The following is a 20,742-nucleotide window of genomic DNA, read 5'->3' as shown; positions in this document are numbered from 1 at the left end:
TGACAGCAGGGACTGAATCAGAGCAGCAACAGGATCACCAGCTGCAGATGAAACTTTGTCACGCTCTGAGAGTCTGAGTTTATTCATATCTGGGTTTGCATGTTTTGTAGAGGAAGTTTAACTGTCCTCTTGAGGCAAAATTTGCTACTGAGCATACTGATTGCTTCTTAGACAGGAGTGGAGATTTCAGAGTGTTACCACAAGCAAAGACTTAAAAGTGCAGTATTTGCAATTAGTTTAAAATCGATGAATAAACAAAAATACATACTATCTGCAAAAACTAGTTTGGCCAGCTCTAGTTGATAGTCAAAAATTATTCACTTTACGCTTCACAGTCATACTTAAAATAATCAGCAATCCACTTATCTCCCACGTACTCTAAGAATGGCTGAGACACATGTAAAAATAATCTTTTATTTATTATCTCTGGTGAAAGTGACAGGACCCGAGGGAACGGCATGGAGCTGGGATAGGGGAGGGTCAGGCTGGGTGTCAGGAAAAGGTTCTGCACCCAGAGGTGGTCGGGCACTGGGACAGGCTCCCAGGGCAGTGGTCACAGCACTGAGCCTGACGGAGCTCAAGAAGCACTTGGACACCACTCTCAGACATGGTTATTTTTTGGGTGGTGCTGTGTGGAGCCAGGAGTTGGACTCGATGATCCTCATGGGTCTCTTCCAACTCAGGATGTTCTGTGATTCTGTGATTCTATGGTTCTAAGTAGCCTACTCTTTAAATCAAATTATGGAAATTATACCTGAGTAAATGCTGAATACAAAATAGAGTGGAATTTGTACTCTGTCCCCTGTTATGCTTGTAAGCAACTTATTGCTTTGAAGTTTCTGTGGAAACCTGGCCATCTAAAGATCAAGTTAGGAAGCACAGCCTAGGTTTGGTTCTGTACTCTCTCCAAGTCATCTTATAGCTTAAAATGAGTTGAGAAAGCTGGCAGGTTTCCAGGGGCAGATCCAAACAGCTGGGTTGAGAACTGCAGATAAGATGTAGTAGGTGAATTGTTCCTCACAGACTGAAGCGGTCCCTATAGGCTCACTGGTGTTTTCCTTCCAGGGGGGAATGATGGAAAGATCCACACAATCAATCAACCTTTCAGATCCGTTCTGATCCTAATAGTGTCCTTGGCTGGGTCTCTAGCCAGTGTCTCAGTGTTGAGGTTCTTCATTTGCCTTATGATACTGTGCCTCAGATACTGTGTGACAAAACACTGAGATCACACGCTTCAACTTATCACGTGGGAACAGTCAGTACCTGATGGGATATTTTAACAACATGGAAATAGCATTTCTTGGTGTCTTCACTCAGCCATAAAACTGTTTTTCTACTTATAACTCCTAAAGAAGTTAGGATTTTGCAGTTTTCCTGTATGGATACGTTGCTTGGTACCTGGCTCCTGTAATCCCTTCAGCATTCTGTCACAGAATAATTTAGGTTGGAAAGGACCGCTGGAGATCATGTAGGTCATCTCTGAAGTTACATCAGGTTGCAGAGGGGTTTATTTCAGAGTGTGTCTGGACACAGATGCTCCAAGGATTTTCATTAAGAGAAGATGCGCAATGATAAAGTAATTTGGAACGGCAAGTAAATTAGGCAAGGAAAAAGAATTACTGTTGTTGCATCAGACCCTGCTAATTCCTGTCCCCTGCTTCTGTGGCCCTGGACTCCGATATTGTTTGCTCTAAATACACTCACTTTTTATCAGAGAAAAAACATCAAAGAGCGATTTCTAAATTCATCAGGGTGAATATCTAATTTGCATCCATTTCAGTCAGTTCAGAAGTCTGTCTCTTTGGTTTCTTCCAAATTCACTGCTGTTATTCATCAAAGTTTTACGTTCAGACTACGAAAATCCTGAGGTTGTTGCAGTTTGCATACGCATCTTCAGAGATTAACCAACACCACTGGTGCTGTTACGAGCAACGCCTGCTACTGATTTTTTTTTTTTTTAGTAACGGAAAGTCTGATTTTCAGCAAAGTTGTGGGTATTCAGCACTTCACGAATCTCTCCTTTACACCTTAGAGAGTTTGATCTCTAGGAAGCATATGGAAATAGAAAAACACTATTTGTTAATTAACATCACAACAGAATTTCACATTTTTCCTAGAAACAATATTCTAGTCCATTCAGTACCATGTGAACAATTTTTGAGGACACAAACATTTCATAGGAAGATGCCAGAGGAGTCGTTAAATAATACAAAAATTAAATACATCATAAATACAATTACTTGAGGAAATGCTGTTTTGGCACAATGCTTCTTTCAAAAAGTGTGTAAGAATCAAGCATAAAGTACAGAAATATCTATGACAATTTTAAAACATTAACAAATATTTACATTAACCTTGGCTAATATTAGTTCGATTCAGAAATGTGGACATTAATGGCATTTTAAAAATATTACTGAAATACAACATTGCAGATAAAGCAGAATGACACCATGGAACACTTTAGAAACTTGTACTCAAACATGCAATTGGTTCATGATCTTTTCCTGTTTTATTTTGATCACACAAAAATACGAAGAAAGTGTTCAGTTAAATCTTGCCAGGTGGCAGGTTTATATGCTTCTTACTTTGTAATTTCTGGTTTGAGGGCACAGGATACTGCCATCAGTAATTTATTCACAACAAAAGCAGAGGCAGTAACAACGAAATCTGTCCAGCATAGTCTCATTATGCACCACCAGCATGTCCAAGGCAGTCCCTCTCTATGTGCAAAAGGGACTACGTTCTCCATGCTGCCACCCTTCGTTTTCTGTAAGGCTCTTACCTCTTGTATAGACTCCTACACACTAAGAAAAACAACAGATCAATACCGGGAGGGAAATGTTATCTTAGTCAGAAATGAAACACAACTTCAACAAATGTTCAGAGATGGCATAAAAACAGTCCCCAGTTCCACTTGGAAATTTATACATTTTCTATATACCTCAGTGCATTCCAGAATTTATTGCAAAACAAGTAAAATCTACTAATTCTAAAATATTAAGCATTAGAAATGTACATTTTAAGAATATCAGGACAGTGCCGTTTCTCAAGTAATACTGTGGAAGTACTGTTGCTATGTGTTTTCAGGACACTATTTTGCCCTCTATTATATTCAGAATGTGCAAGCTAGATAAAGCTGCATACTTTTGCATTAGGAACATTTTCAAGGCTCTTTTTGAAAGACTTCCTCATTTTTAATATTTTCCACTGGTTAACCGCAAACGTTAACAACGGTGCATGTGTATGAGAATCTGAACATGTACCTTCTCGAGAACTAGTAATTTCAACCAGAAGAATGGGCCTTACATTGTTTTCCTAGGTGCAGTGTTTCTTTTTTGTCCAACTCAGAAGATAAAACTATCTCTCAGTTTGTGAAAGGAGAAGAGCAGTTCCAAAAAAATAAGCTTTTAAGACTTCAGTTTGAGTCAAAGTAAATTTCATAGTTTATTCCACACATCCTTCACCAAGCAAGGTTTGCGTTGATGATACTGGTGGGCAAACTTTATCGTAGGAGAGAAACATAAATAAGAAGCATCATTCCGGTAGAGTCCTCTAGGAGTTGCTGGCTCATGTACTGTAAAAAAACCTTCCTTCAGAGGTCAGCATGTAAATACTTGTGTGCTGCAGCATGCAGTCTGCAGCTCAAGTTTAGAACTTCTTATCTGCTGTCAGCAGCTAGCTGCAGCAGCGAACTGCTAGCTACCACCTTCTGGGTCTTTGCTGGTATGACAGGTCTTTTCAACGTGGGATGAATTTGCTATTTCTTTGTTTTCTTCTCTTTGTACTCCTTCCTGCAATTCTTTTGATGTTTTCAGTCTGATGCTCTCAGTTTTATGACTAACAGATGAGTTGAACCTGGATGAGTTTGACCTCCATCTTCTCAGACTCCTTAAAACGTCTTTTCTGACGTTTTCACTAACCAGCACGTAAATAATTGGATCGGCAACACTGTTTGCAGTGGATAAACACAGAAACACTGTAAAAACTGGGTATATGTCTTTTTCAAATGGACATGAGCAATCTGTATGAAGCAGAAAGTATACAGACCTTATTAAGAGTACCACATGGTAGGGAGAAAAGCAGATCAGGAAAATGACAATAATGGCAATTGCCAGATACTTCACTTTGGCTTTCTGGTGACAAGTCAAGCTGGTACTTGTTTTTGTACTTTGGAAAATTTTGTAGTTTGTGAAAATGAGGATCATGAAAGGTATGGCGAATCCAAACAGGAATCTGGCAAAGCCGAAAGAAGCCAGTGTTTTGTCAAGGGGTAAAGTCTCAAAGCAGGTATCATTATGTATACTCTTCATATTAAATACTGGACTGTGGATTATTGTAACCGCAGCAACGAGAAAGCATACTATTATGATGGCCTTTTTCCGTTCTCTTCTTCCCCTTGATTCCAGAGCATACACCAATGCCACATAGCGATCCACAGAAATACAGCACAAAAGTAGAATGCTGATGTATATGTTGCAGAAAAAAATGAATCCTGTTATTTTGCAAATCTGTTCTCCCATGTACCATTTGTGCTCATTTTGCACATAGATAATCCAGAGAGGCAAGGTACTTAAATACATCAGCTCGCACAAAGATAAACTGAAAATGTAGATGGCAACTACTTTATTCCTTTGGATTTGCATAAATGTAAGCAGGGAAGTTATGCAATTTGCTGGAAGGCCGACTGCAAAAACAAAGCTGTAAACAGCAATGAGAAGTGTCTTGCTGTCTTTGTAGGAAATGTCTATGCAAATGGTGGCATTATCCTTTACAGTTGTGAGACAGTCTGTAGAATTTGCCATGATTTCTCTCCAGCTGTTTTTTTCCTGAGAATCAGAAAAGGCAAAATGGAAAGTTAACATTTGTATCACTTAGAAATGTGTCAGTAAAAGTTATAGTCCCATAGGTGCAAGGGCATCGCAGGGGAACAAATGGGGTGCTTGTCTTGGGGAACCATCTAGGACAGGTGAGCTTTCCAAGACCTGCTGCTCTCCTGTAGTATCCCCTGGAAGCCAGGTTTGATTTAGTTCCAGGAAAAAGTGCCTTTCCTCAGAAGGAATTTCTTGACTATAGCATTCCTAGTCACTAAAACAGGGACTGGGGACTGACCTTAAACCAGGCTGCCTAATAAATAAGACATAAGAATTGAGCTGCTGATCAAATACTAAAGTCACTTTGCAGAGGAAATTAACAGCATTAAGGGCATAAATCTCCAATTTATTTATTTATTTATTTTCAAACTCGATAACAAAAATTGCAAACTGCTGCGATTTCAGAAGGAGGCTGGTAGCAGAAGCTATCATTTCTGGTCAAATGGGACAACCATCTCAATTGGGTGGGGGCAGTTATTTTATCAGAGACTACCCAGCATACATGAAACAAGAATCCAGATACTGGTGTGTACTTCCACACTGTAATAAAGCACAGTGGTTCCAATCTAGATAATTTACACCTCTCTCCTCTTAATGAATAGCTGTAGCTGAGGAACATAAACTTGTAGTGCTATAACATTCACCATAACAAGTCAGCAAAGCTGCCTACCACATCTGTTTGATACCTCTGGGAAACAACAGGAAATATGTAGTGAAAGGAAGTAAACAAGACTGAAGAGAAGAATATATATGCTTTTAAGAAATGGTGGTGAAGAAAATTAATGCTCCTTAAAAAGGAGTGGTTACAAAATCTCCACCTTTCCAAGGCAACCATACAGAAGAGCAGACTTGGTATTTGGTTAGTGTTATGTAGTGCTAGGAGAAGCATTTCTTGCAAAGTCACACGACTTCCACAAGGAAATCTCCTACCAAGTGAAGAGAGGAACATGGAGGTGAAAGTGCTGTAATGGTGTTGTATTCTCTTAAAACTTGTACTTACCTGTATTTATGAGTTGAAGTTGCCCGCAGTGCAAGATACTTAATAAGAAGAGATCTTGTCTGGCCTAATCTTTTGGGCACTCAGGTGGACACCTGCTCCAGGGAACAGTCAGCTAACTGCCAAGGGGAGATGTGTTGGTAGAGGTTGAGTCCCTTCACACAGAGGTGGGGTATGAGCCTTCATCCTCACTGTGCACGAGCAATTTCTTTAACCCTGTGTTCATACAGGGGAGAAGGTAGCTTGTGTTTATTTTTTGTTGGTTTGGGCCAATCTCAAGCAGACCTAGGGGGAAGCAGTCTGCTCCCAGGGCAGTGAGGACTTGCATAGTCTCCTACATCTCTGGGAGGGTGGGCAAGCTGGTGGGGCCGTTCCTTCCCCTTCCTGGTGCTGCATAAGTTGCTCCACCTGAATGCCTAACAGAGCACCTATCATTCAAGATAGCCTGAGGGACATTCAGCCCTCTGACTTAGTTTAGTTACTGCATGATAAGGAAGGTATGAGGAAATGGACACAGGCTGCGTTAGGCTGCAAAATCCTCACAGCAGTGATGTGCTAGCCACAGCCATAAAGACCAAGTTCTCCTGACCCATGCCAAAATGTGCTCATGTGCAGCAAGTACACACTGTCAGAGCCCCAATGACAGCAGCTTCTGACTGAAGATGCATTTCCAGTCCTGGTAAGCAAGCAGGTGGGGCAGAGGCAGCGGTACCTGCCATCCCCAGCACTGGTGGCACAGAAAGCTGTTCCTCAGGGTGACACTTGGAATGGGGACTCTGTAGACACAGGAACTGAGAAAGTGCTGCTGGTGTGGAAGAAGTACACTGGAGGGTGTGACCTGCTCAGTGTCTACCTTCCACTTCCCTCTGCGGCAAACCATGCTCCGCTTGCATGCTGAAACCTTTAGAGGTTAGCAGGCAGTGGTCACTGCGTTAGTCAAGCCAAAGTACCTTGATCCAGCCAAGTGCCAGAGGGACACATCTCTCATCTCTCCTAATCTGAGAGCTGGACCATCTGGTGTCCAATGGATATGTTCAGGTCCTCTCTATGAGGATCTGAAGCTTCCTTTAGTTTCAAATGTCCCAGCTTCAGGATGACTGAAGAAGAGGATCCTCACTACTGTGTGGGGGTAAGACAGCACAGGACTCAGCAGGGCTGTTGCAATGTTTTCGAATTTGCTTCCTTTTTTTTTTTTTGCTAGCAGTGAAAGTGTACTCATAGCTGGTATTAATTTAGAAATGTGATAGTTGTGATAAGGAGTGACATTCACTTTTTTTCTGCCTCTGGGCACCTGCCACCCTGAGTCAATGAGATGAGGCCTTCTGCAGACCACCAACCAAACAGTTGTGGAGGGGGGATAAAAGCAGTACTTGTCTTCTGGGTCAGCAGAGGTTCTGTGCCAGACCTCACCCGGAACATGGCATAGGAGAGCTTGACCTCTCCTTGTGGCTGAGTGATGCGAGACCACCAGGAGCCTGCGTAACACAAAGGTGTATTGGAGACGGAGCTGTGAAGCACAGCAGGTGAATGAAACTGATATGTGATGGAGGCAGCGACAGCTGAGGTGGGGACGTGGCACAGTCGCACGCTGTCTCAGCTGTGAGCAATGGCGCCGTAGCGCACAAAACCTCTCCGAGTGGTTGAAGGTGCACTCTCCTCCCCTCCCCCAGGGCTTCATGTGCTTCTTGGCCCTGTTTGTTTGAGAATTCTTCTTTCTGCACTGCCTACGCCTGTTGTTCGCCACTCGTTGTGCGAAGGCATGCTTCCCCCTGAGGTACCTGCCTCACCAGCAAGCAACCAGTTATGGTGCAGAGCAGGAAGGAAGTGGTAGAAGACATTCTGTAGACACATGGTTCCCAATATTTCTTTTGCTTGCCACCTTCCTTTGCCTCCTCTCTTCCCCCTCCGCTCCTCAGTTTCTCCAGGCCCAGCTCTTCAGGGCTCTTGGGCCTCTGGCCTCCTCCCGTGTCCCCCATGACATCTGTGCACGTGTGCAGGACAAGAAAGGAGGGGACGGAGCAGCGCAGGCCTGTCAGCAGGGCTCTGCTGTGCATAGCCACTGCTCCCAGCCTGCTGCTTCCTCTCTGCACCGCGCTCTTCCTCAGGAAGGGCGCAGGGAGAGGCATGGAGCCCGTCCCGGTACCTCTTCTCTGCATCAGCCAAGTGATGAGGGAGAGGCAAGGCCCTGCCTTCAGGCCATGTCTCCTTCCTGTGTCTGGCACCTGTGAGAGCCTCAGGAAGGAGACGCGTGTGACTTTTTAATCTGCCTTCACCAGGCATGTTTTTTTTTCTTTCTTTTTCTTTTTCTTGGCTGTTGGTGCAGTGCCTCAACCACAGAGCTGATGCTGGGCTCAGGAGACCCTCCGCCAGCCAGCTGCTAGCCACAAAGTCTCAACTGACAAAGAGCAGTCATAGGCATGAATTTACACTCAGGAAGAAAAAACATGTGCCTGGTGCCTTTTGCGAAGGTCTGGCCTGCCAGCTCAGTAGCCTGGATCCTTCCCAGCAATAATGCTCCCGATCGCAGCCCCATTCCAGGAAGGAGGAGGGGAGGGCATCCATTTGCTCCCCTCGCCCCCTGCCTTTCTCCTGGCTCTAGGCCCTATCCAGAGCAGTCTTCTGGCCCTGAGCTTGACAAGTCTGCTCAGCTCACCAGGACTGGAGACCTTTTTTCCCCTCAAACTGAAGAAAAGAAAGCAGCACTCAACAGGCAATTCATGAAAATTCTCCTTGTAATACTGACTCGCTGGAACTGAATGCACGTTTTTATGCAGGCCTTTAGAGTCTGCTGTTCTCATACTTTGCTCGGCCCAGAAGTCCTGTCTTCTGTGGTGGCTGGGCTGAGATAGCTGAATCCCCACATCTCCCTAATGCAGCGTTCATGACCCTACTGCTTTCTCTAAAGAAGCAGCTGGTTACCTGTGGGCACCTCACTGGGGGCAGCAGGCTAACCTGTTGAGGAGAGCCTGTCCAAAGTAGCTGTCCTCTCCTTTCTGTGACAGCTCTGTTTTTGCTAGGGCTTACCAGCTACTGTTAGGTGTTAACATCAGATGCTGGTTGTGTTTTGCTTCAACAGCTCAACATATACTTAGCAGCACGCGGGAGCTTCTTGTTCTCTGAGGCTCACCGAGTAAGACTTAAACCTCAGTCAGCACATGCATGTTTATCACCTATAAAATATCTCATCTTCCTGGTTTGTTGACAGAACAAAGACAACACCTCTGTTAAGCACCTGAGCACAAATCATGGGAAGATGGGATAATCTACTACAGAAGGTTTGCTGTGAGCCTGCTCTGTATTTACCCTCTTCCTTGGACATCTACTCTTGGCCTGGGTTATACTCGCAATACTGGGTAAGGTAGATCTCTGGTAGGGTTTCTAATCTCACTGTGTTATGTTCCCACTTGTTAGACAAATAGGTAATTACATTTCTTGCTCCTAAAATGGAGTGCCTACCTCCTCTAATGTATTGAGGTCTTACACAGAGAAAATCCTAGAAGAGGTCAGGGCACATTGAGGTGCTCAAGTAAAAAGGGATGTGGATGAAAGAGGCAAGTTGGATGTGAAATCCCACTTTCCTGATGTATGGTAAGAAAGCAGCAGCAATGTCTTGCTGCCAGCCTACCAAATGGGTCCATAAAACCTTCTTGACATTGCCTGCCCTTTCCTCCCTCTGTCCTTGATCCACTGCACTTTGTGTTGCTTGTGGCTGTCGGCCAAGGTTTACTGGGAGGAATTGAAAGGAGGAGTTCTTGGGCTTTGCTACACAGTGACAGATCTGAGTTCAAACACCAGACTGATGTCTGATATAGGAATCAGATGTCCCATCTTGTGGCTAGAGGCCAAAGCACGGTGCTGTTTTGCAGGAGAGCCTGTGTGGTGGTCATCTGTCCTCTTGCTTGCCTGGCATGAGAGCCTTGAACTATCCTGCACAGATGCCCCACGCAGTTCGTGGGAGGTGAGACCATGAACCTGGGATGCTGTGAGGATGTGGTTTCACATCACAGCCACATCAGAATAACAGCCTAGCTGGCATTGATCTTTTCTCTGCATTCTCCCTGACCAGTACATTGCCTGACCCTGCAATGAACTTATACAGAGTGGTAAGCTAGCAGAAAATGCCTCCCCTTTTCTATCTGGGTCAGTTGTCCATCGGTTTGCCTTTCTGAATTGGCCCTCTGGGGTCACAGCAGCAGCTGGGCAGGCACAAGGCGATTAGCAGTAGCATGTGGCCAGGAGCAGAGCAGCCAGAAGCAGATGGAGGGAGAGGCTGTATTGAGAGCAGCTTAGCCTGAATGTGAACTGCACCCTCCACCAACCTCCAGAGGTGCTGCTGTTCTCTGCTATTTAGCGGCCTTAGCAACAAAACTACCCCACCAGGCACCTTTGCGGATGCTGCAAGTCCTAAGTAAAGCACCTTGGGTAAGCAGTGCTTGTGGTCATTTGAGCCACATGGCAGATGGACAGCTACTCCAACCACATCACTCTCTTTTTTTTTTTTTTCTTTTGGATATCTTTGAAAACTTAACTGCTAAGTCCTGAAGAACACGTGAGCTTTTGTGAGCCTGTTGACTTAGAGCTTATTGTTTCAGATTTAAAAATCCTCACTGGAGTCTGGTCCTGCATGAAGCAGAAAAGGGTCCTGAGAAGTGTGGAGACTTGACAAGCTTCACTGAGTGCTGCTGCTGCGTATCCAGGCCAGTTGCATTAATATCTGATCTTCCCTGAACAGTCTGAAGTGCTTTTGCTAACACTGAGGTGTTAGCAAAGAGGGAAGTGAAAATGAGGGGGAAAGCAAAAGGCTTTATTTTGCCATTGTCTGTTGTTACTAGCTACTCATGTAAAACTTTTGATTTCCAACAGAGAAGTTGGAGTTATAAAATAACCATTATTAGGAAAGGTGAAAAAAAATTTCAGATACAGTTCAGAGGAGGTAGAAAAAAACACAATAGTTGAACAAAGCACTGGTTGAAAGCCTTTGGGTTAATTCACCTGAGATACAGAAAGGCAGAAGAGAAAAAAGACACAGTGAAAGCCGTAACAGGAATACATGAATACAAGGATATCAGCAGAGCACCTTATTTACATATTTTTCATTTTCAAATCATTTTCCAATCATCCTTCTATGCCAAGAATTATTGGTAGGGATGAGAATTTTGAGGGGCTTATATGGATATTAATAATAATAATAAAATAAAACTATCCTTGTAATGGTTAAGATAAAAACAAACCAGCCCTTCACACCTCCCTTCCTGCCCCCAGTATTTGTGAAGGATATCAACCTTCATGTTTTAAAGTGTAAATCAGCCTTTAATGAAACAGGACCTGAGATTGTCTTTGTTTTGTGTGCTTTTCTTAGTAGCATGTGGTACCATAACTATTTGACACAGTATTACAAAGATAATGTTGGTCTGACCGCTCAAATCTAGTATCGTGAGTCATCAGTTCCTAAATATGGCAAACGTACCACCTACAATACTCATCACCAGCCACATCACTCCCATTCTGAATCTGGGCTTCTCTTTCTCACGCAGAAACTATGTTACCTGTATCTTGAGTTTCCAGCCACTAGCTTTCGTGTCTGTTAACTTTAATAGAAAGTAATAAATTGCTGTGGATTAGTTGCTCTGCTGTTCTTGAAAGTAAACAATGTTTTTGCTATTTCTGTGGATAAAAAAAGATTATGACCGATTAGCCCATCAAGTCAGTGAACTGCTTTTTTATTACTATTATTCCCTTCATTAGTAATAAAGAGACTAGTACAAAAAGTCATTCATTTCAGGCAGTCTCAGCAGGTAAAGGAAAGGCAGCAGTGGCTCCACTTATTTACTTAGCAGACTGACCATTTTTAATGACATACACAAGACAGTGGGATTTGAAACCATATAGTTTCAAAGTCCTGTAGAGAGAGAGAGAAAAAAAAATAAAAAATGGTGCTTCAAAGCTAGAGGACTATATGAGAAATCCAGCCTGAGCGCAGCTCCATCTTACAATGGCTGCCCCCATCCTAGCTTAATGAAGGGGAAAGCATTCATGGGATTTGAATGCAGAGATAAATAAAAACTGTACGAGGCATTTTTAATACCAACTCATGAAAAACAAAACCAAACAAAAGCCTTCCATGTGATTCCTGAGATATTAAACTGGCAATTTTGTCCATTTGTTAGATTTCTATTTGAGTTTTGCCTTCTTTTGAACACTCTGGCTGTTGTGGCCATGGAGAAGACTCTTAGGAAACAAGAAATATCTCTAAGCATCCTTCTGCTGAACCAAGGCAAGGCATAAGCTTTGTTTTGATAATCAAGTGTAGTCACCTGAAGTTTAGGCAGGTTTTTTGCAAGAAGTAAGCACTCCTACATCAGTGGTTACAACACTCTCCAACTGTGAGACACCAGACAGAGCATTGTGGTGAAGGCAGATAGTCTCTCTGTTGACTACTGCTGGTTAACACAGCTATAGAGCATTTGCAGACCACTGCCAGGAACCACAAATAGCTACTGTGAGGAAGCATCTGAACCTTGGGATCAGTTATACAGTCTCAATAAATAACTTTATACTGCATATATAAGTGGTCATTAAATATAAATATATATTATTTTTTTTAAAGGAACATATTTGTCAGAAGAGAGAAGATATCCATCATCTGCCATTCAAGAGGAGCAACCATTTCTGATGAGAAGAAGGTGAAGAAGGCGTTTGATTTATTTCATGATACACTGTTCATACATGTGAACTCTCAGTAACCAGAGGTTTTAAATACGTGTGTGTGGTCATTTGCCTAGATCCACACATCCACTTCCTTAAACATACTATTGTGCTAAAATAAGCAGCTGTGGGGACAATGAGGTGAACTGTCACGTAATTCAGGGTTGATGAATGACGTGGCTCAAAACTGCAATCCTTCCATAAAACGGGCATCTTATGTTCCTGTTACACTGGCTGGTGAGGGACTGTAGATGAAAAAACAATGCCAGGCAGATAAGAGAGAAATATAAAAATGAAAGCTCCAGCTACAGGGTTTAAAACTACCTCAGTCAAGGTGGTAGGTAAAACTATATACATGTCATACAAGGTAAAGGATGAGAGAGTAGATAGGGGAAATTCGCAGCTGAAAAATAGACTCCCAAGTCCCCCACATCAGTGGACTTTTTTTCCCCAGTCTCATGACTCTGAGGCCATGGTTCATGATTTTGGGACTTTTGGTACTGGTGACTGAGAAAAGTCCTCCTTGAAAACATCAGAGAAATGATGTTGCCAGCCAGATTTATTTTATGATACCTACTGGATTTTCTAGAAAATGTACCATGGTCAGAGGAATTGATTCATAATCAGGAGAGCCATCAGGAGCCCCAGAAATGCAGTCATAAATTTGAAGTTAAACTACAAAGCCAGTCATGTCAAAAGGTTGAGGGAAGCATAGATTTTGGAGCAGATGTGGTGAAAGTGAAGAGCTGAGAACAGCCCTGAGACTGGCAAGTTTTGTGCTGCTGTTTCACACCCACTTTTTCCCCAGACATGAAACCAGTAGGCACTCATGCTTGATGCCTCCATAAAGCTAGCCCAGCTATAACTGACAGCCTTGGGAGTGGAGGCTATTTAAATAAGGCTTCTGTTACTTGAGTGGCTTATTAAAAAATTAACTTGACTTTCTACTTAGCTCATGCCGAAATCACCGAGTCTTGGAAGAAAGAGTTGAGAGGGGGATTCCCATGCACAGGTTCTCTGGAACCCCCTGGGGTGCTCCCGGATATTTAAAACAGCCAATCACCAGAAAATTTGTCACAGAGAGCTAATGTGAAGATGAATACTGCTCTGGATTCCCAAAAGAACAGGCAGGGGTTAGGGAGTTGGCCCTCACTGGTGGTGTGGTGGCCGTGTGAGGCAGATTGTGACTGCTGCAGTCTGCCTTCAGCCCTCAGGCCTGAGCCTTCCTACTGCTGCGTTAACAACAGCAGACACCGGGGTTTTGGGATCACCCAACTGCTCTATCTTGTGGCCCAGGTGGTTCGCGGGGCCCACTTTCCAACCCTTGATACAAAGGTGTGGACAAATCTTGGCTCTCTCCTCGTAGCTCTTCAGTGATCTCTTCTTTGTTCATCTCTGTCTACTGACAGTTCTGGGCCTCCTTCACATTTCTTGGGTAGGTACCCAAGAGATGCCAAGAGAATAATGCCAACAAACGGCTTGCTGTGCCACCACCCTCTTGCCCTTAGTTTCTCCCCAGGAGCTCCTTAAGGACACCTTCCTCCTTCTGGGCTTCAGTCATCCAGGCCTTCAAACAGCAAACTCCTGCCAAATCTCCAACGTCTCTGGTCAGAAAGAAGCACACCGAGACACAGAAAGGCCTGTGCTAGAGCCATTTTCACCTCAAACTACCAAGACTCTAAATCATCTCTGGGGCAGCAACTCTGCCTGGAGTTGCTGGGGATTTCTGGAATGAGGCCATGTATATTTTCACCCTTCAGTAAGCGCAGGCAGGTAGCCACCTGTGACACCTGGACCAACACAAGGCCTACATAAAGGCCTTTAAGTCTGTGCATGAGAAAGCAAAGGACAACAACAGTGACCCTGCAGCCAAGAGAGACGCTTGCCCCAGCTAGGAGCAGCTGGGTTGCATCATGTCCAGAGATGTGAACATTCAATCCCATCAGCTCTCAGGCAGGGCAATCAGCGTGGGAATGGCATAGCCATGCCTATGGCTTGTGGTAGCCTGAAGCTGGCACCCAGCTGTGCTCCTGGACCCACAGAAGCTATGTGGCCCCTTGGGCTCTGCTGATGACACATAAACAGAGTGATGCTGTTGTAACAGAGACAGGTAGATGGCATGTGTTTTAGTGACGGGTATTTATCCTACCTTATGGTAAGCTTCTTTGCTTTTTTTGTAAGATGGCTGTGGACTGCGGCTCACTGATGGCTCAATTTGTTTCCCTGTATTGGTTGTTCTTTTTTTTATTAATGGCCAAGGGTTTTGTCCAACCACAGGTTGGTCTTGTGTGCTGTTGGCCTCACCGCTGAGCCCTGGCCAGAGTATGTTCTCTATTACAGATCAGGTCACATCCTGCCAGCCTGTCTTCACCTGGTTGTGTCTTTCTCCATATGTGGCCTGTGCATGGCCATAGTTTTCTCTTGCCTTTTGCCATCCTGCAGTTGCTTTCCCCACGTCTATCCCAATTCAGTCAGTGATTTGCAATCCACTGCTGACCCAGGAGAACCGCATCTGGTAACTTGTACCTACTTTGCTGCTCAAGTTCCCATGGAAGCCAGAAGACGCTGGCTCAGGGGACAACAGTGTCCACTGCCATCAGGCAGTGACACTTGCAGAGAATATTTACTCATAACCAAACACATCTCCTGGTCAAACTCACAAATTCACAAGCTTCCATCCTTCCTCCACTGACACCTCTATTGCAACAGTGAGTCACAGGAATCACAGGCGTTCCCTGCAACCTGAAAATATGGCTGTCCCTTTCATCCCACTGAAATTCCACAGACCGATTGTGGTGTAACAGTGCTGAAAAGAGTCAGTGCAGAGAGGATGTCAGTAATAGGAAATACTCTCTGCCAGCAATAGGAAAATGCAAAGATGCTGTTGAGCTTTGCCCTCGTGACACTATATTTTCTCTCTGCTGTGGGCAATTTACTGGTCTTGGTACTGCCCTTGTGGATCTGTGCAGGAACCACTGCCATGTGGGAGCTGCACTGCTGCTGGTAGCGTCATATTAACTAAGAGGCTGCAGGGAAAAAACAGAGCAAAAATATGCCCCAAATAATTTTGCAACCTTCCAGACTCAGGCTCACTGACTAATTGCTTGTTGCTGATAACTCTAGTTAGTTTTCACTGAAAATTGTTTTACTCTGGCTGAAGTGAATGTGGCTCAGCAGGTGGGATCTGCAAAGCCTTGTGAAAACCGCAGTGCCTTCTATTCTTGAAGCAATCCTATTTTTAACAGAACAGTTAAAGATGGTAGTTATGAGTGCTCTGAACTCAGACACCAGTATTTCCTCCTCTTCCATTTACCCTGAAACTCATTTTCTTTGTTCCTTCTTTTTCTGTGATTCACTCTCAACTAATTGGAGAACTACTGTTTTCCTTTTTTTTGCCAGCTGGGTCACCTCCTATAGAGATAACTCATGTACCAGCAGCAGGGTTTTCCCCTTAAGACTTTAGTTATACCAGTAAAAACTGTGACGCTCAAAGATTCCTCTTGGTAACCACGTGTTTCTGACGTGTTTGTGAGCCCACTCCTCTGTCTGCTAAATCTCCTGTTGTGTCTTGTCCATATCCTCAGCAGACATCTCTTTCAGCCCTTTGTACACCTGCCACGGAGTATCTCATTCGTGGTTGGGACCCTTAGACTTTACACTGAAAGATATGTAAAAATCCCAGCTACCAGCTATTCCTCACAGTATCCTTCCTTAGGGATATCAAAATCATGCATTATTTCCAGTGGACCCTGTTCTGAATTTCCCACTTCTCAGCCTTTCCACTCCAGTAAGACCCTGCTTTCCTATGCAATGATGTAACCCACTTCACTTTCCAGATATGAGGCTGAGTACTCAACCCTTTGTCTTTACAGACTTCAGGTCCACAGCATGATATTCTTGGAGAATATTTTTGTCACATGCTTTCTTCCACCATGCATCTACCAGGTCTGAACAATAGATGTGTTTGATGGCATGCATCTGCACTGCACCCTGCTTTTAAAATAGCCTTGATCCATGAACATAGATAAAATCAAAGTAACAATAAATTAAGAGCCAGATTCTGTTGAGCCTGACATGCCTTACAGAAAGCATCCATAAAGATGATGGGATTTCTGCCAATATGATGGGATCCTTGACTACCTCCTACTCCAGTGCTCCAATATATCCCCAGCACAGGAGACATCACAAAGCAAAAAATAGTGTCCCTTGTATACACTGGCCCCAAAGAGTTGATTTAAAGCAGTGATTTTCACACAGTGAGGCACAGCCTACTGAGGAGACAAGAGGTAGAGGGTTGTCTGGTAAACCCAGTCAGACCTGCATGAGACATTCACAGCAACCCTGGAGCGGTGAGGAGATATCCAGATGCTTTTGGCCAGGGAAAACGGCTAAAAGAAAAACAGCCTCAGGTGGAAATAGGACAATGACAACCCAGATTAATTTCAGCACTGAACTGCTCATTGCTTTAGCTAAATACACCCCATGGCACACCAAGAACACAATGCATGTCAAGAATAGCCAAGCAAAACCTGAGCTTGTGCTGAGCTCAGGTCAGATGTACAGGTACTAAGTTGCGGAGAGCAGCCACAGAAACCTGTCCTCATATTGCTGCAGCCATCACTCCAGCCATGTTCCCGCTGCATTGGGACCACAACTATTAATGTAAGCCATATCATGACCCTCTTTGTCACCGCAGCAGTACTGCTGTCTGCTTCCCCACTCCCAGCTCTGTCTGTTTTGGGAACCAGTGACCTATCTGCACTTTCATAGCCTCTTGTATGCAAAAATAAAGGAACCTGGCTGGGAATGTAAAATCATTCTGAATAAAACTGTGAAATTTCCATTTCAGCTCAGAAGAGATTTGTCAGGGCACCCAGAGGTAGTCAAAACACTGTCCTTGAATCAGTGCTATCTGTGTGATCATGATGAGGCTGTAAACTCCGTGTCTGTCCAAGAGGCATGGGAAATGCTGAACCTGAAAGAGTCGTCTGCAGTTTCAGGCAGAAACCTCTACAGAAGAGGTGCTCAATTTATACTCTATTTGTTTAAATGTAGTGTCCTGTGTATAGACCTATGGAAAGCTCCTCAGAAGAAAATAAGCCTGCCCATTGGCTGTTGAAGAGCAGAGTAATGAGGTTACTGGAAGTTGAAGATCCACTTGTCTGAATGCAGAGATGGGTCTAAATAGTATCACAGGAAAAGCAGGTTAAAACAGCTCAGGTGCACGTCAGCCTTTGGCAGAGGAACAAACTTTGTTTTAAAAATTCCACATGAGCTTGTATCTATAAACTGTAGTGTTTTCTATTGCAACATAAATTAAAAATAAATAAATAAATAAATATGGGGGAAGGTACCAGGGAGATAAAAATCAACTAAGACCCTATGAGAAACTAAATATGGGAAACAGTTCAGTTTGATCTAGTCATTAGGGGAGCCTAGCTCTTGTAGGATGTTTACCCTTTGCTAAATTTCATTTGATGTAAGAAAGATCCGTTCTGACCTCAGAATTTCTCAAAATTTCTCAAAACTAGGATCCTTTAAAGTCTCATACTGATTCATTCTGCCCATCTGCCAGTGTGATGCAACCGCTGTTACCAGTCTGTGACTGTATCAGAAGATGTGTGGTCTCCTTAAAACTGTAGCTACTACACTGAGCAATGGCTATGCTGAATGCAAAAGCGTATCAGCTTTTAAATAAAAGCAAGGTCTTGTGTTTGCAGAGGACAACACCGAGCATGGTCACAGAATTTTTGGTGTCTCAGAAAAACAAGGCAAATCCCAAGATATTTGGTGGGAAAAAAAAATAATCTCAACTTAGTCTTGATATTTCTGCGTGTCAGTGATCAACAGTACTGTGTGAACAGAAGATGGAGAAAAAAAATAAAGTTTGTATATCCAGTCAGGCACTATAGACCATCAGGCAAGCATCACGATAAAATGCCCGTCTAGTTTTTCCGTCAGAGAAAGGATGAGAGGAAAGGCTGGGTGTGAATTCTCTAATGGTCTACCAAATGAAGTCTGGCAATGCCATTGGCATTTTAAAGTAGTTTAGTATTCATGCCTTGTGCTTGCAGTGATCGTCATATCTAACCTTACAGCAACCTGGATCCTCCCAAAGTCTTTCAGTCTTAGTAATCACTTATGTCTGACTGGAACTGAAATCGTTTTGTAAGGAAAGAATATATTTTGTATAGGAAAGGGAATTTGTAAGGAAAGCAGATAGCAAAGAATCATAGTCATAGAATGTCCCAAGTTGGACGAGACCCTCAAGGTTGAATAAAAGATTCCTTCAACTGCAATGAGCTCTAACTAACACAGACCCAACAGCACTTTATGCCTGTTACATCAATCACAAGGCATTTTAGATTGTGAAACATCACTAGAGTCTACAATACTGAAGCACGAATATGCAGCATGGAAAAGCAGCAACCGAAGCAGAACAAAGCCAAATGCTGCTAAGCAGAATGAATGCCTTATCTCAGAGTTAGAAACCACTTACTTCTTTTTTTCCCTGGCCGTTGCAGAGGAGATGATAAGGCACTCCGACTTGTGCCGCGCTCACAGGCTGATCTGTAGGCACTTCAGGAAGTTGCCTGCAACACCACGTAGTTGTAAGTGTCATGAGCCGAAAGAAAATACATTGCTGGTGACTTCCCCAGGGTACCAGTGTCACTTGTAGCTAGGTGCACAGTTATAGATAGGAGGGTGACTGGAATCCCCCAGCCTTGAAAATCGTAGTCCTGTCATGACTTGAGAAGGTCAGTGTAAAAAGGCATCTATATTAACCGCGTTGGGAAGATCCGCTCCTGAAAATATACTGAAAGACTGAGAAGAGGCAGAAGAAACTATTTACTAATTACTGTAAGTAGAGGATATTCAGAAAGGGGAAAAAACAAATGGTCAGGACAGGAAAATGTGACATTAGTAGGAAGACAGAGGAATAAATATCATTATGCTCGTGGGCCTGTGAGTAAGCACAGCCCCCGGACTGGGGGCTATGACGTTTCCACTGATCAGAGCACAGAGGTTATCAGAGTTTCTGCAACACTGCTGCAGATTCAAAGGTCTCAAGAAGTCCTGTGAAGCAGTCTGTTCTCATGGATGTCCCCCGCATTGCCTTCAGACACTAAATGGTGCCTGCACACAGCGCTGCTTTTGCACCGTGGACTCTTGCACGCATGAGACTAGCCACACATTGCTGCTGCCTTTCACAAGTTAGCAGCTAAGGAACCATGGCTGCATTTTAGGACGGGGCTTGTGAGAAAGGCCCTGCTTTCTGCCTCCCCGTGTGCACAGCCAGGCAGCCCAGCACATTTTAGTGGTATTTGAGCTGTTGCTCTTTGCCTCCAGCCTCTATTTAATCCATCCTTCTTGCTGTTTCAGTGAAGCTGCAAGATGCAGGAGGTAAACTTGGGCACTGCTGGGCATGTGTGGCCATGGCACGATGGGCTGGCTGACAAAGGAAGCAGAGACTGACCAGTGCAGTCAGGCGAGCAGCTAAGAAAAAAAAAAAAAAAAGAAAAAAAAAAGAACTTAACAAAGGAAGTAATTGTTTTCAAATTCAGTCACTTGTAGAAGGGTGAGAAGATGTAAATTCAGATCTTGTAACTGCATCTTGCAGATCTTGCAGACTGCATCTGTGACCAGGAGTTTCATCTCTTGGAGTCCAGTCCTGGGTGTGCACCTCAGTCATTGTGCCAATGTGCTATGGAGGGACAGGAGAGTAATGAACTGCTCCAAAGAGTTATCAGAGTTTCTGCATCATTGCTGCAAATTCAAACATTTTAAAAAGTCTTCTGAAGCAGCTTGGGCTGCCAGGCTCTGGCAGAGGAATGGGATATCTGCAATTGGTGCTTATTTCTTATTTGTAAAGTGGAGATAAACCCACCCCGGGCGTTACAGATATAGTCACTTGTATATGTATTAGGTTGGGCATTTAGATGGATGAGGAGCAGTATTACAGCCCAATAGAAGGGGGTGGTAATATCAGGGAAAGACCTTTCTGGTGACAGTGGTGCTAGAAAAGACAGAGTACCCAGAAGATGAGATGGTGGTTTGAGCAGCTTCAAGAAGAAGCAGATTTGCAGGACAGTGAAGAGTAATGATAAAAAGGACTGTGGGGGCAAAAGCCTTAGGTCAGGCTTTAAGCGACAGAGGAAGGAGAGATCA

At 43.8% G+C, this 20,742-nt stretch overlaps 1 protein-coding gene across 1 annotated transcript; it reads right to left on the bottom strand.

The window, feature by feature from the left end:
* Positions 1–49: 49 nt before the first annotated feature.
* GPR132 (G protein-coupled receptor 132) lies at positions 50–20,278 on the bottom strand. The gene is made up of 2 exons (XM_040560497.1): positions 19,073–20,278; positions 50–4,826 (listed from the first exon to the last, which is right to left on the bottom strand). Exons 1-2 carry the CDS (start codon positions 19,193–19,195, stop codon positions 3,696–3,698), a joined length of 1,254 nt encoding a protein of 417 aa, XP_040416431.1. The 5' UTR covers positions 19,196–20,278; the 3' UTR covers positions 50–3,695.
* Positions 20,279–20,742: the final 464 nt, after the last annotated feature.

Source organism: Cygnus olor, chromosome 5, assembly GCF_009769625.2.
Source record: "Cygnus olor isolate bCygOlo1 chromosome 5, bCygOlo1.pri.v2, whole genome shotgun sequence".
Taxonomy (NCBI): Eukaryota; Metazoa; Chordata; class Aves; order Anseriformes; family Anatidae; genus Cygnus; species Cygnus olor.
Note: the sequence above shows the minus strand (reverse complement) of the source record. Positions and strands in the feature narration are given on the sequence as shown.